At 38.0% G+C, this 15,852-nt stretch overlaps 1 protein-coding gene across 1 annotated transcript in view; it reads left to right on the forward strand.

Annotated features, from left to right (window-relative positions):
- Nucleotides 1–15,852, forward strand: part of WDR49 (WD repeat domain 49) — a 145,848-nt gene continuing 129,996 nt past the window's right edge. Inside the window, exon 1 of the mRNA XM_081790111.1 lies at nt 1–735. Coding sequence (XP_081646237.1) covers nt 574–735 — 162 coding nt within the window. The 5' untranslated portion in view covers nt 1–573. The remainder of the gene's footprint in view (nt 736–15,852) is intronic.

The following is a 15,852-nucleotide window of genomic DNA, read 5'->3' on the forward strand; positions in this document are numbered from 1 at the left end:
TTCACTTTGGTTGCCAGGAAACACACAAAGGCAAGCAGGAGCAGATGAAACAAAGAATTGCACATTGCTGATAAAGTGGCCTTCGGAGGCAAGGCCTCCGTTGGGACAGAAGTCTTGCAGGGGCAAGTCACACAAGAAAATGGAGTTTAAACCCCTGACATGCTAACGGAAGCAAGGTTAGCCAAAGAAGTTCTGAGAAATTGCTTTTTTTAATGCGTTTCAAAGGAGATTTACAAGCTGCGTTCTGTATTGGTTGGTATAAACATGGGGGGAAGCTTTATCCATTTTTAATCAAGCCAGATTAAACAATATAAGGAGGGGTGTTTTAAAAGGATTCGATTGTAGATTTTGAAAGTAAACTGTGGAATTAAAGACATGTGGGGGTTGAGGGCTTTTACTCCCTACCTTGAACATTTTGGCTTGAACATTTTGTCTCCTAATTGTTGTCTTGAAATGTGCTTTCATTTTGGAATTCTGTTGCTAAATTGGGTTTGTTTTCAAAGGCACCTGTTGAATTAAAAAAAAAAAAAGTATAGACAGAGTTGAAGGCAGCTGAAAAGAGGTGAAGCCATTATGAGTTACCAGAATGCACTTGAGTTGAACAAGGGGCCACAGCTGGGGTCAAAGAGCCCCAGGGGAACAGGAAGTGTGGCCACAGATGAAGACCACCACCCTGCCCTGCTTGAAAACCAGCTCTGTGTGGGCGACTTTCTCAAAATACAGAGTGCTTTTGAGGTAAGCCTTAATCTTAATTACTGGAGGGTTTAAGTTGTTCATGAAGACAAGGATGAAACAGATTTTTCCCTTAAAATTGTTTATGTATTTAATGGTTAAGACCTTCGATGGTTAAGTGTCTGACTTGGGCTCAGATCTAGTGGTTCATGAGTTGGAGCCCCTCGTCTGGCTATGTGCTGACAGCCTGGAGCCTGCTTTGGATTCTGTGTCTCCCTTTCTCTCTGCCCCTCCCCTGCTCACACGGTCTCTCTCTTTCAAAAGTAAATAAACATTAAAAACAAACAGGGAATTGAAAAGAACTGATCAGGCTTGGATTTCACGCCAGAGTAACGTTAGTCCTCAGTTCTGTGGGCCAAAAAATATGATTTAGTTCAAAATTGCCGCTGTTGAATATCCTTGCCATCAAGGAAGGATTAATTCTTGGACAAAATTTTTCTTAGAGATCACCATAGTTTTGGAAACCTAAAGGTTATGGTTGTGAGTGGGGACCAAGGTGACTCCCAGCACAACTGTCCTTAGGAAGTCTGGAAATGCAAATAAGCAGTTTGTAAACATTCTCCCCTGCTTCACTCCAAGTGACTCCATTTTGGGGGGGGGGGGCACTTAATTGTCCCAGGATCTATGTGAGCAACAGTCTCCCACTTTTTTGGTAATTATTGGAACAATGCCAATCGACACAAAATGTAAAGTTTTCATTTTAATTCTACATATGAAATAGACCTTAGGAATTTTAACTATAAATAAATAAGTTCCTTCTATCTTAGCTAATTAATTTGGAATTCTGCAGCTGTGCATTGTAACCCACATACGTCAAAATGATTTTTAGTTTCTCATGTGAGTGCGAAGAAGTGCTCTTTCGTGCTGTGGAATTTAGGTAGACATGAGCCTTCCTCCTTTCTACTTCATTATATTTGCTAAAATATGTTCTCAGGACTTCAGAAGATCCTCTGAGGGTGCTTGGGAGTATCCACATTAATTTGAGACAGACATGCAATATTTTGGAATACCACCTTGAAATTAATAAAGCATGATGAAATGTAACAATTATATCAGCCTGTAATTGGCATAAATTTTAATCTTCAGCTTTCTCCCCCCAAAAGAGTTGCTAACTACTGGAAAAGTCTGCTGTACCCTGTTTTGCATAACCAGTTAGATTCTACCTATAATGATAAATTAATGTCCCAATTATATCAATCATTTCTTTATAATATAATCCATCATATTTAGTAGGAAAGACATGCTCTGCCCTACACTTTCCTCATTTTAATTGTCATATATTTGCTATTCATCCAACCCCATTTGCCTGAAAAATTTCAGTGTTGCTCATGTCCAATGCCCCAAATGGATCTGGCATATTTTGATAGACATAGCAAACATTTTGACAGCTTGAGAACATTCAGAAAAACGTAACTCCAGATCATGACAGCTTTGACTCCGCCATGAACAGAAATATGGTGGTTTGTTCTGCTAGGACACAAAGAATCTGAATTCTAGGGTCTGTTAGGAGAGTCGACATCCTGAAGTTGATGTGTTCAAGCATGAAACTGCTGCCGAAGGGTGGGAGTGGGTGTTCTCTTCAACCACTGATCAGCCTGGAGTGAAGCCAATGGAACAGGATAATCAGTCTCAAGATTTTTTTTTTTTTTAACTTTAAATGTTTCAAAGATTGGATCACTTATCTTGAAATTACCAGTTGGAAAAGCAGGTATTACTGAGAGAGAAGAGATTGCAATTGGAGCTTGCATGAACATAGAAAATCTAATGACAGTTTAAAAAAAAAAAAGAAATTGAGCTTTGCATATACACTTTTCAGAGAAAATGAAGTCTGTCCATTTTTCACAGACTCAACAGACACAGAATGGAATAATCCAATGGCAAATGTGCAACAGGACTAAAAGTTAGGCCCTTGAGACAGTCTGATTTCTAAACACAGCATGGATACTGAGAGAAGGATGATACACTTGATAATTTCACTGGAGTTCGGTCCATCTGTCATGAACGTTAGGCCCACAGGCCACAGGTGTAGATTGCTGTAAAAGGACAAATTGCCCTAAGTGTCCTGCAACATGGAACTCTAAAGGTGGTGATTTTGTAGTCCAACCATTAAAGACATGCTCTTGGAAATGCGAAGATTCTGTCACTACATCTCTTTATCTCCTCTTTTTTTTGTACACAGATTGCTTATTTGGGGCTGAAGATTTGTCAGATATTAGATAAAGTCCATATCCTTAATTGAAAAATGGGGAGTTGGGTCTTTGAATTGCATATTGAATGTTTCACGTGTATTTCCAAATGAAATATACACACCGTATACATCTTAGTAGTAACATTTAGGAATGAAGCAAGTAATGCTTACATGTATTGTAAGGTGGTATAAATGACTCAGAGTCACTAACCGCAAGCTCTTTTATCAGATTTCTTGGATTTAAATCCCAGTTTTGCCTCTAACAGTATGTCTTTGTGCAAATTAACCCTTTGGGCCTTGGTTTCCTTTATTTCTAACGTGGGGGACAACAGATTTGTGGTGAAGATTAGATAAGCTGTTATCTGAAAAATACTTGGAAGAGTGCTTGACACAGAGTAAGTGCTCAATTAACATGGGTATTATTCAGGGAGTAGACGCTGAATCACATGGCCTCTAACATTCTCCTGATTCTAACTCCTACATTTCCTAAAGGGATTTAAACTTTGAATAACACAACTATGCTTTTACATTCCTTTTAGTTGCTGTAGGAAGTGGAAGCAGTGAGTTGCAAAGACAAATTCACATAGAAGTGCACAAAGGCATCATTCTTCACCTCTTATTTCACATTTTATTAGAATTCAAAAGATTTTAACTGATGTCTTGATCCTCATCTTTATTTTTTTTTAATTTTATTGTATTTTATTTTAAATCGATCCCCATCTTTAGAACAAAGAAATTACCTGGATAGAAGTACTAGAAATTTCATTTTCTTTCAAGTGATGGTGTCCAAAAAGCCATATATCAACCTGAATGGAATGAAACTTGTATTCTTCAAAGAATTGTAAAATGGTTGTTACTCAAACTTCCCTGTAGCACTTGCAATGCTTAGAGAAATGACATGGTCTCTGGATATTCATATTATTTTGATGTCCACCATATTTTACATTTTCTTAGATACTTCAAAAGCTATAGCTATTATGTAGAAAAAGATGGCTGTGGTTTGATGATTTTAGAGGAATGCAGATAAGTGAAAATTATGGTCCAAGGGAAATGGAATTTTGGAAAAGCCCCATTGAGACCTGTTATATATTGAGTTTCTTCAGAGTCTGGCTATGTAAATTTCTGAGTATTTCTTCCCTTGAATTCTACATTGTTGACCTCTACACGCCAGGACTTTCTGTTCTTCGGTCCTGGATGCCCTGCTGCCTGTTTGGCCTTGGACTATGGTTTGCCCACCCTGCTGGACTCATTGGGTTGGGTCCCCACCTACCTCTGACAGCAGCTGTGTCTGTATATCATCTCCTGGAACTTCTGTTCTGGCCAAGGTTGTGGGCCCAGAATGAGGGACTGGCCCTATCCTGTCTATTCCATGCCGCTATTTGCCCCAGCCCTGCTAAATTTTTCGCTTAAATAGCTAGAAATGAAATCTAAACCACATGCAAAAGATGAGCTATTTATGCTCAAAGCATAAAACATTGAGAAAAGCATAGCAAAAATCCTAGTAGAATTTTTAACATCCCCAGAGATGTTCAGGGAGGTTCTCAGAACAAACCTATCTCGGGGATAAATGGAATGTGCACAGTACACTTGTGCTAACTTAGTCTCAAAACATCAGAGAAGTTCAGAAGGCAATTCCACAGTTCCTGAAAATTGTGCTTGAGATGTAATAAAACGATTAAATCCACAGAATTTATGTTATCCTTATTCTTGGTCGTCTTTATAAAATTCGCAAGAGTCTGCCTATAGACAGATTCTACAGCTGAGCCTATGAATGATGCTTCCTTGTTCCGACAGGACAAAGCTGAAGGCTCTGAGATCCTACCAGGCAGTGTAGACTCTAAGGGAATATGGAAAGACGGATTAGGTCTTTCCTACCTTTGCTTTATTTGTCCTTTTTTTTTTTTAATTATTTTTTTCTTTGTCTTTTTTTTTTTTTTAACATTTATTCATTTTTGAGAGACAGAGCACAAGCAGGGGTGGAGCAGAGAGAGAGGGAGACACAGAATCTGAAGCAGGCTCCAGGCTCTGAGCTGTCAGCACAGAGCCCAACGTGGGGCTCGAACTCACGAACCATGAGATCATGACCTGAGCTGAAGTCAAACACTAAACTGACTGAGCCACCCAGGCACCCCTATTTGTCCTTCTTTCTAATCCGTCAAGATTTCTCCCTGTTCCATAAGGCCCCAGTCTTCTCTCAGCCTTTTCATTGCTCATTGTATCTTCACTATTAAGGTCCCCAAATGGACAGGCCTTTTTGGACATATCTCATGTTCCAGAAGAATTCTTGTCTCTTGCTTCTTTCTTTTCCACTCCAGGCATTACTATCCTAAACACAAATAAAACCCCCATCTTTGTTTCATTCCCTTTCCTTACAACTATTAGATTTTGCTTATCTCTGACAAAATAGGAGACAGTTCAGGAAGATCATTAAAAAAAAATTTAGGTAAAACTGATAGTTAAAAACTCTATATTATGTTATCCAGTAAAGTTCCACATTGGACAATTTATATTTTCATAGCGTGTGCACACTGTAAAATATATAATAGCTCATACACGTTAGAGGTTTATTTCTTGCTCATATAAATTAGGAAGTAGATATTTCTAATTGGTGGGCAGCTCCAGGTAAGGATTCAGGTGCCCGGGCTCCTTCCATCTCTCACCATTTGTGATTGCCACGCATCAAGCTAGTAGCAGGAGTGAGAGCAAGAAGGGTCACATGTGGAAGGTTTTCATGGATCCCGGACACACCCCAACTGCAAGGGCAGCTGGAACACAGGTTATGTACACAGGTTGTGCCCAGAAAACAGTCTCATCCCCAATCCTTAGAGTTTGATGGTAGAAAAAGTTCTGTCTCTCCTAATAAACCAACATGCTTCCTTTCATAGATTAAGGAGAGTTCATGTGCCTAACGATGTTTTGTGTTTTGCCTTAATTGTCAGGCTTGAATTTAGTGTTCAATTAATACCGCTCTTCTTAATGTAGATTTTTCTGGAACAGCTATCTGCTATTTTCATTATATGACCCCTGTTCTTTTATCTTTGCTTTAATGGTCTAACCACCTATGTACCTTCATTGTAACTGAACTAAAACTCTTCCTGGAAATCAGTGGAGGTGAAAATGATGAATAAAAATTTAATATCTTTCAAGTATGATAAGATTTTATAAAGCACTTCTATAGGCATCATGTTATTTGATCCTCTCACCAGCCTGGAATGTAGGCAGGGTAGACATTTTTATTTCCCATTTACACACAAGAAGAATGAAGCGCAAAAATATTTAATTGAATTACCTCATGGGGCAGAGCCAGGACCCAGGGACAGATTGTCAACTTTCCAGCCCATTGTATGGCACAGCTCCCACTGGCCACAAGGCAACCTTGTGGGATGTTGTTGTAAGGAACAGGAATCTGATAGGATAAGGACTTGGTTAACAAAACAACCACGTTAAGTTAATAACATAGGCGCTCAGCCCTCGTAACTTGGGATTAACGTACAATCAGCAAATAATAATAAAATCAATGCAGAGAAAAGGTGGAAGAAAAAAAGGAAAAATAAGAATAATTTAGTACTTTATTATTATTTTTTTCCTTTCTAAAGACATCTATGGGGCGCCTAGGTGGCTCAGTCAGCTAAGCATCTGACTCGAGCCCAGGTCATGATCCCATGGTTCATAGGTTTGAGCCCCATGTTGGGCTCTGTGCTGACAGCTCAGAGCCTGGAGCCTGTTTTGGATTCTGTGTGTGTGTCTCTCTCTCTTTGCCCCTCGCCTGCTCACACTCTCTCTCTCTCTCTCTCTCTCTCTCTCTCAAAAATAAATAAACATAAAATAAAATTAAAAAAAAAATAAATAAAATAAAGGCATCTCAATGGAGGCTTATGAGAAGGTAAACAGGTAAAGCTTAATCTAGAACTCTGTTATATAGTACGTTGTACATTCAGCAGCCTCAGTCAATTCATGACCTGCTAAACAAAGGCAGTAGATCAGAGCATTTCTTACCTCAACTCTCTTCGTGGAATCAAAAAACCCATTTTTGGTGGCAGCAGGAAATCAGTGAAGCTCAGGGGGGGTCTCCCCTACCGCTAACCCAACATTAAGGTAATAATAACACAAAGCAAATCCACCACTGCAGCTGGTACAATTGGAAATGACTGACATTCTTTGGAGGTTTTGTTTGACTTGCTAGAATTCGTGGTTGAGGCTAGCAAACAATGTCATCACCAAAACAAAAGCAAGTAAAGTTGTTTGTCAACACACATGAAAAATCGGCCTTCTTAAACACTGCTGACTTTGTGCCGAATTTTGTGATGAGTTCTAACAGCATCATACACTTTCCCATTTCTCTGTGTGCTTTTGGAGCAGGTGCTTATAAAAATTGATCCGGGTCAAAGAGGGTGGTGAAGAATGCTTTAGGTGAACAAATATTTTAACCTTGAGCTTTGGCCAGGATTGGAGCAGAGAAGGCAACCAAGAAACTTGTTATAAAGGTGAGAGAGAGACAGTACAGTGCCTGTTGCTATTCATTTGTGGTGCATCAACTTAGCCAGACCTGTAGACCAAGGGCACGGCCTACTTTTTCAATTTTCTTGAGAATTAAAAAAGAAAAACAAAATAGGCAACCGAAGAACTATAATGTGTGCCATTACTGCACATTTGTCATTCATTACCAAGTATATTACACTCAGTGATAACACAACCTACCACCCCAGGAAGTCTCTGGATTGTCCCTTGGTGATTTCCAACTTTTTCCCAAGCCTCTGCTTCACACTTCCACAAGCACCTCAGGGTCTTTTCCCCCCTCATCGTGTCTTACCACCATTTCATGGATATATGACCCCCATTAAATCTGGACTCTTTGGGCACTGACATTCTCTGCTGAGGACTATCAGGGACACTGTTTTCCTCTACTCCTTCCCCTTCCACATGTGCACATGTTCTCTAATTCTCTCAACACTTCTGAGGCCAGGTTGCCACATTGCTCCAGACCTGCGTTGTCCAATATGGTGGCCATGAGCCCCAGGTGGTTATTTAAATTAAGGTGAAAATTTTAAAAAGAAGAATTTAATAAAATGAAAGGTTCAGTTCTTCACAAGCACCAGCCATATTTAAAGTACTCAGTAGCCACAAGTGGTTAATAGCTATCATATTGGATAATTAAGTTTATAGAATGTTTTTATCATTGCAGACAGTCCTATCGGGCAATGCTGTTTTGCTACCCTTCTCATGGTATCCTACTAATTTGTTCCATTTCCTCGTTTCTGGTTACATTTATATGGCAAAGAGGTTACTCTTTCTGTAAACCTACCTGGAGGTTGAAGAAAATATTTTTCTTCAGAAAATAGAGCCTGGAGGCCAGAAAATATTTTCCTTCACTCTAGTCTCAGACCTATTTTTCTATATTCCTTCCCTGGGATGGTAAAGAATACGTAACATCTATTCCTTTCAGGGGAATCCTTATCTCCTCATCCGATCCCTTTCCACCTCCCCATAGGTAGTTAGTCTAGATTTATGGTTCCAACATATCAGTCACAAAATTATCCAGCACTGTAATATTACCCAAATTATTTAAGTCATGCTGGTCATATTTTAGTTATTTGAATGATTTAACAGTATTGCTATTTTAGGGCCTATCAAATGCTGGTGTCAGCTTGGAATATTCCTGCCCCCTCCCCCACAATTTCCCAGCAAACTCATACTCATACTTCATATTTATGTACTTCTCTCTCAAGAAAGTCTTCTCTCACCATCAAGGCTGGGTTATCACCTTCCCAGGTTTCTGTTCACCTCTTTTTGTAGCTTTCTGTATGTTCTTTTTGTTGTTTTAATTGCATATGCCCTAAGTACAATGCTGTTATTTAAAACCAAGTCGAAGGATCAGGCAGGCAGAGAGAAGTCAGTGCGACATCAATCGATCCCAGAGGGTGGACACTATGGATGCAGATGAGATATCTGGAGAAGAGAGCAGAGTGTCTAAGACAGATCTTAGGGAATTTTTTCAAGGAGGTAGAGAAACTGGAGTGGATACGATAAACAAAGAAGCAAGGTTATTTCCTGGAAGTTGAAAGGAGAGAAGCAAACAGAAAATGAAAGTATAGCCAGTGAAATACAATTTCATTCATTTTTATGATTCCTATTTAACAGTCCCTTTATTATTAAAACAAAGGTAGGAGGAAAACATTATTCTCATTGTAAAAAGTTGAGTCACACGTGAAATTGCCCTCTTACCACGGCCCACCCTCAGCCACTGCTCTGCCCCAAGTTAACTACTCTTGTGTTGCATCTTTCCAGTGTATTTTTTATTCATTTCTGCCCATAAATGCACATCCCCATATCACATATAGTTCTATTCTTCATAACTATGTCTACATATTTTATGCATTCAAGGACAAAATGCCACACAAATAGCTCCTAATCATGTGAAAAGATATTCAAATTCACTAGGAATTTGATTTGAAATGCAAATAAAAAAAGAAGACATCTTTTTTCATTCATCAGCTTGGCAAAGATTACCAATATATATTGTTGGCAAAGAATCAGGGAAATGGGTACTATTATTAAGACTGAATTGTCAAAGCTTTTTTGGTAGGCCGTTTTCCAGAACATATCAAATGTAAAATGTATCCAATGTGTACTTTTTGAATGAGCAATTCCAATTCTATAAGCTATCCTAAATGAATTATGACATGCATAAAAAAAATCTATGTACAAGAATATTCATTGTAATTCATTTTAATATTGTCAGTAAGATGGACTATTTAAAATGGCCCAAATATTTGTCAATAAATGAATAGATAAGGAAATGACAGTATACTCCTACTACTCAGCTATTAAAAAGAATAAGGCAAGCATATGAAATTGTCAGGATTTACTGTTCAGTGGAAAAAGGAAAGTTGCAGAACCGTGCAAATCATATTCTAAAATGAAAAATGTCTGTGTTTCAATATGTATTGAGGTCTCAATCACGGAAAAATAGAATCTTACTTGTAGCAGGACAAGCATAGCAGATGACTTGTGGGCACCTTATCTATATTGTAATTCAGAGCAAAGATAAATGTCATTAAAATGTCAGCATATCTAATAACCTAAAAATTCCATGGTACTCTCCTAAATGTGTATCTAACAACGCTGAATTTAAGCAATGCTGAATTTAAAAGTGACACCTTTTATAAATACTTCGAGCTTCTACTAAGTAATGTTTCTCCACCAGCTTCCTTTCGCTGAGTTTTAACATTAAGAGACAGACTGTGGAGACCTATTTTATTGCCTTCATTTTACATGAGAGGAAACAAAAATCTAAAACAAAGGGATTTGTTTTTGTCCAGCTCCATTTGACTTGTGGGCAAAGCCAGAACATTGCTCAGTGTCTTCTGATATCCATTTCCGTCCCTTTTCTCATGGTGGACAACCCTAAACTTCGTTTAGAATTGTTTCGAATTTTCCAACATTATTTTACACAGTATTTTCCTATAACTTGACCATTGTTTATTACTATGATCTCCTTCTGAAATTTGCTGTTACTGGTAAAACAGATGAGCATCTCTTCTGCAATATGGAAGAGGACGGTAAAAATATTTTCATCCATTATCTCATTCTTGCAACAGGTATTTATTGAATGTCTACCCTGTGGGATTTGAAAAGCACTTAGACCCTGACCTTCCTTCACAGAAGGGTATATGCCAACAAGTAAACTTGCAGTTGCTCTGTAATCACTCCGTGCTCTGAGGAAAGAACAGAACTGGGAGAGCATACGGCTCACATTGGGGAAGGGCCTCCTGGAAGGCTTCTTGGAGGAAGTAAAGTCAAAGCCGCCACCTGAGGGAAGGGCATCACACAGGCAGGTAAATGCAGGTTGGGAGATTAGTTTTCTGGAAAGAGGATATGAAGTGCAGAGTTTGGTTGGGCAGAAGTAGTTGGTACTTTTAGGCATCCATTTACCTGTGTCTTTGTTAGTCACAAAATTTTAATTCTGTCCAGACTCGTGAGCCCTCGAATCATTGATATCATCCTGTAAATGAAAATTAAAACTAAAATTCACTGAAGTAAGCCAAAAAAAAAAAAAAAAAAAAAAAGGCAATATGAACCTTGGCTGGCAGACTAGTGTCTCCTGTTGTGCTGTTCAGTCTCTCATGAAAGTTGGTAGGTGAACATAGCAGACGATGATTTAAACTGATGCATCTGTTTTGAAATAGCATATCTAATCTTCTGCTCCAGAAGATGTTCACAAGGGTTGACAGCAAACGCTAATACATATTCATAACCAATAGGCTTCGTAACCAAGGGAAATTGAGGCAAGTGCAACAGAATGCAGCATGAGACAGCAGCATGTTAATTTTAAATTTAATTATAGAGATGGAGGAAAGAATGCATTTTGATAGTGCACACTCATTCAGCTGTCATGGAACATTACCCCCAAATCATGCCAAATATTTGACAAGAAGAAATAGTATTTTGGGTGAAATGCTTGATAAAACTAGCAGGTTCTGGAGAAAATGAGACTCTGAAACCATATTAGAAACTATTTTTCATGTAGAGAAAAAAAAAGCATTGCAGAATTTTAATGATAGGAAGTAAAAAAAAAATAAAAAGCTTTCAAACTAAGGAAAGGTTTCTGGTCTATAGAATATTTTCAACATGCGTAAATGCTAAATTCAGTTTGAAGAGCATGCATCTTGTTGTCTTGTTCAAAGCTGATACCAAATGCTTCAAATAGTCTTTGGCGTGGAGCAGTTGCTTGATAATTATCTGTTGAATATGAATATGAATGAATACATAAACCTACCCCATGCTACTTTGTCTGATGTACAAGTTTAATATATATTTATTAATGACTAGATCAGTGGATGGATGGATGGATGGGTGGGTGGAAATATCCGCCTAAGCCAAGTCACATTTTGTTTTTGTTTTTAATTTTTTTTAACGTTTATTTATTTTTGAGACAGAGAGAGACAGAGCATGAACAGGGGAGGGGCAGAGAGAGGAGGGAGACACAGAATCTGAAGCAGGCTCCAGGCTCTGAGCTGTCAGCACAGAGCCTGACGCGGGGCTCGAACTCACGGACCGTGAGATCATGACCTGAGCCGAAGTCGGACACTTAACCGAACGAGCCACCCAGGCACCCCATGCCAACTCACATTTTGGCATTAATTCGCAGGATTCATTACTCACCAGTGAATGGTGGCAGTGAACTTTGGGTCAGTGACATGTTAACCCACTGCTAGCTTTGACATGGGAGAAAATACCTAGATTTCTGAGGAAATTGGATTGTCAGTCTCTCCATAGTTTTTAACTGGCACTTATATTCTTACCTTGGGCAAATCCTTATTTACAGAGCAGGGAAAAAAGAGGAAAAAATTTCTTTCCCTATTTCATTAAAAAATATTGCTACAGGAAAAAGTTAAGGAAAAAATAAATATAAATAGCATTTCTAAAAGTTGGCAGAATTTAAAAGAAGGAAGCGTCTGCTTTAAAAATGTATTGCTTTGTTTTGCCAGCAAGTATGTGAACGTTTAGGCTTATTAGAACTTTTTTTTCAGCAGCCAATTGGTGAGTCTTAAGAGGAATGAGCTCAGTGGGGGTTTTGGGTATAGACAATCTCATACTTTACTGATGGAAATGTAAATTTGTTCAACTTTTTGGAGGAGGATTTGGCAAGATATATCAAATGCTTTAAGAATATTTAAATTCTGACCCAGCAATTATGTTTCCAGGAAATTTCCCTCAGGAAATAATTGGACAAATAAGCAAAGACATATGTGTTGGGATGTTTATTGCAGGACTGTTTATATAAAACAACAAAGCATTGGGAACAATTGAAATTTTTACTACTGTGGGGCCATAAATTGTATATCTTCTCCACAGAATATTGTGCAGCTGTTAAAAATGAAGGTAAAGACCAACCTATATTGCACAAGGCAACCTTCATGATATGCTGTAACGTGGAAAAGCAGCACACAAAGATACATATATCATGACACCATTTGAGAAATAATACACAGGTATTTCTATTTCTGCCCAGAAGAAAATCTGAGACGTTGATGGCATTATGGAGGATTTTAATTTTGGGGTTATTTATATTTTCTATTTTCTATAGTAAACATGAACTACTTTGTGCAAAAAAATAATTTTACAAATGTATTGGCACACTTACACATTACTAATTGAAAGCACATGATCGCTTCTTAATTTAAAGAAAGGCTGTCAAGTTTCTTACAAAGGGTATATTTTTGGAGGTTTGCACTTAGGTTTTAGTGCTTAGTTTTGACATAAGTTATAGTGAAATCCAAATCTTACAAATCTCAAAGTCTGGAGGAAGTTTTACAGAGTTTGTGCTTCTTTTTTTTTTTTTTTTTTTGTTCTTTTTTTTTTTATAAGAATAGCTTATGAGAACTGAGCGTATCTGCAGAAAATGCTTTCTAGGCAAAAGGAAAGGATTTTTCGAATATTCTTTGAAAGGTTTTCAGGCAGACAGGAAGATTTTCTAAATGTCTAAAGTTGTGCCCACTGAGATAATCAAGCAGACATCCTGAGTATGTTAGCTTTTTTGCAAGAAAAGTTGGAAGCAATACTGGGTTGTTGTTTTTTTTAATTGCTCAATAGTTACATAGACATAGCGAAATAAATTTACAAGCATTATCTTAGAAGAGCTGAATGAGAATATGTTTTCTAATAGAGCAGACATTTTTCACGTTTATTATAAGAGAAGTTTCAAAAATACGGGGGTATTAATTTTTTACCTCAAAAAGAACCAGACAGGTGGGGTGCCTGGGTGGCTCAGTTGGTTAAACATCCAACTCTTGCTTTTGGCTCAGGTTATGATCTCGCAGTTGGTGAGATCGAGCCCCTCGTTGGGCTCTGTGCACTGACAGTACGAGGCCTGCTTGGGATTCTCTTCTCTCCCTCTCTCAACTTCTCTCTCCTCTCCCCCACCCCAGAAAAAAATAGAAATGAAAGGGTATACTTCCAAAATCTGTTAGGAGTTTTTGTTTGGAAAGTCTATATTCAAATTGGAACAAATGTCTACCGGAAGAAGGTTTTATTAAAGCCATACTTTTTACTATAGCCAAATTAAATTTTCAACTGAAGGGACTGACAGTTAATTATTTTAGGCTGTATGTTTTATAATGAAATCAAATTTCCTAAATTCTTTATATTTCCCTAGCTATACTAAATATATGCTTGTGAATTTAGGTTGATGTGGATGTGTCTTCAACAATAATAACTTAAAGTTGTAATAAAATTATTTAATGTAAAGAAGGCCTATGTGCAGATTATCTTATTGGACCTTCATACAAACCCTGAGAGATGTTATGACTGACTTGTGGGCCCACAAATTTTAGGTAGTGAATTCAAGCATGATATTCAGATGTTAACTAAATTAGTATTAATTTAGATATATACGTATACTTAAACACATATACATGTATTTTTTTCCCCAAAATGACTCAAAGGTATGTTATTTTGCCACTGAGTACTGAATCTAATACAGATTGAGAGTTTATAGCAACCAAATCATGGTATATGGAAGCTCATTTTTAGATTGAAGGATTATTTTCTCTTTCTTCCTGTGGAGTTACCTTCTGCCAAGAAGTCCAGGATAGGAACCTCTGGCTCACCTAAAGTTCATAAAGTAGCAGTTGAAATGGCTCATGACGAGGTACAGGCTACAGTGAGTCACAATGACAAGATGTTGGTCTTGTATGCATGAAATGGTCTTGGGCTCTGGAAACGGGTAGGTAAACTTTACTTTTACTGGGCTCACTTGGAACAGTTTTGTATTTGAGGAAGACCAACTGACACGGTGTATACAGTTGCTATTTCGTATTAAGCCCCAAACTAGCATCTGCTACCCCGATGGCAATGGTCACAGAAACTGAGAACTTCGCATAATCCTGTTAGTAGAGTCTCCTTCACATAATCTTCGGGCCCGCTGAGAAGTCTCTTAGAAGCTAGTTAGCAACTAGCCCCTCCTGATAGATAGGATCAGTTTACTAAAATTAGTAATTATGTACACCTCCAAATCCTTACACACACACACACACACACACACACACACACACACACACACACACACACACCCAACAAATGAATTTAGCTAAATCCTTAGAGAAGACTCATTGCTGGTGTGAAGTCCTTCTGTTCTTTAAACTATTTAGCAGGGAATTAACATTTCTTGGGTATAAATGTGTTGTACTCACATTAAATTATCCCATGTGGTCCACATAAAATATCAGCTAAGCCTGGTAACAGCCCTAACAGTTAGTTATTATTATCTCTATTTATTTACTTTTAAATGTTTATCTATTTGAGAGCACACGTGTGTGCATGTGTATGAGTGGGGGGGAGGGGCAGAGAGAGAGAGAGAGAGAGAGAGAGAGAGAGAATCTCAAGCAGGCTCCACTCTGTCAGCACAGAGCCAGACACAGGCCTCATTCCCACACACCCATAAGATCATGACCTGAGCTGAAATCAAGAGTCAGTCACTCAAACGACTGAGCCACCCAGACACCCCTTATTGTCCCTATTTAGAGGTACAGTAACTGAAGCTAAGGCTTAGACCTCCAATTGCACACCTACACTCTCCCTACCACAGTGTGCGATGAGTATAATATAATGGAATGAGTGAATTAATTCTAGTACCAGAAGATAAGTGGGAGCCACTGATAAAATGAGAATTAACTGTGAGGTTGAAGTTAATGCATATGTGCCTTTAAGTTTATATAAAAGATCACATACTTTCTTGTACATTTAATTTATTAAAGCTGGCATATAATAGAATTAATAAACATAAACCACATACTGATCAAGGCATAATGCTTCTTGAAACAAGTTGGGAATTTTTAATAGCAAATTCGTTTTTTTTTGTTTTTTTTTAATTTAAAAAACTTTAATGTTTATTTTTTTATTTTTGAGAGAGAGAGACAGAGACAGAGCACAAG

The sequence above is a fragment of the Panthera onca genome, chromosome C2, assembly GCF_046562875.1.
Source record: "Panthera onca isolate mPanOnc1 chromosome C2, mPanOnc1 haplotype 2, whole genome shotgun sequence".
NCBI lineage: Eukaryota > Metazoa > Chordata > Mammalia > Carnivora > Felidae > Panthera > Panthera onca.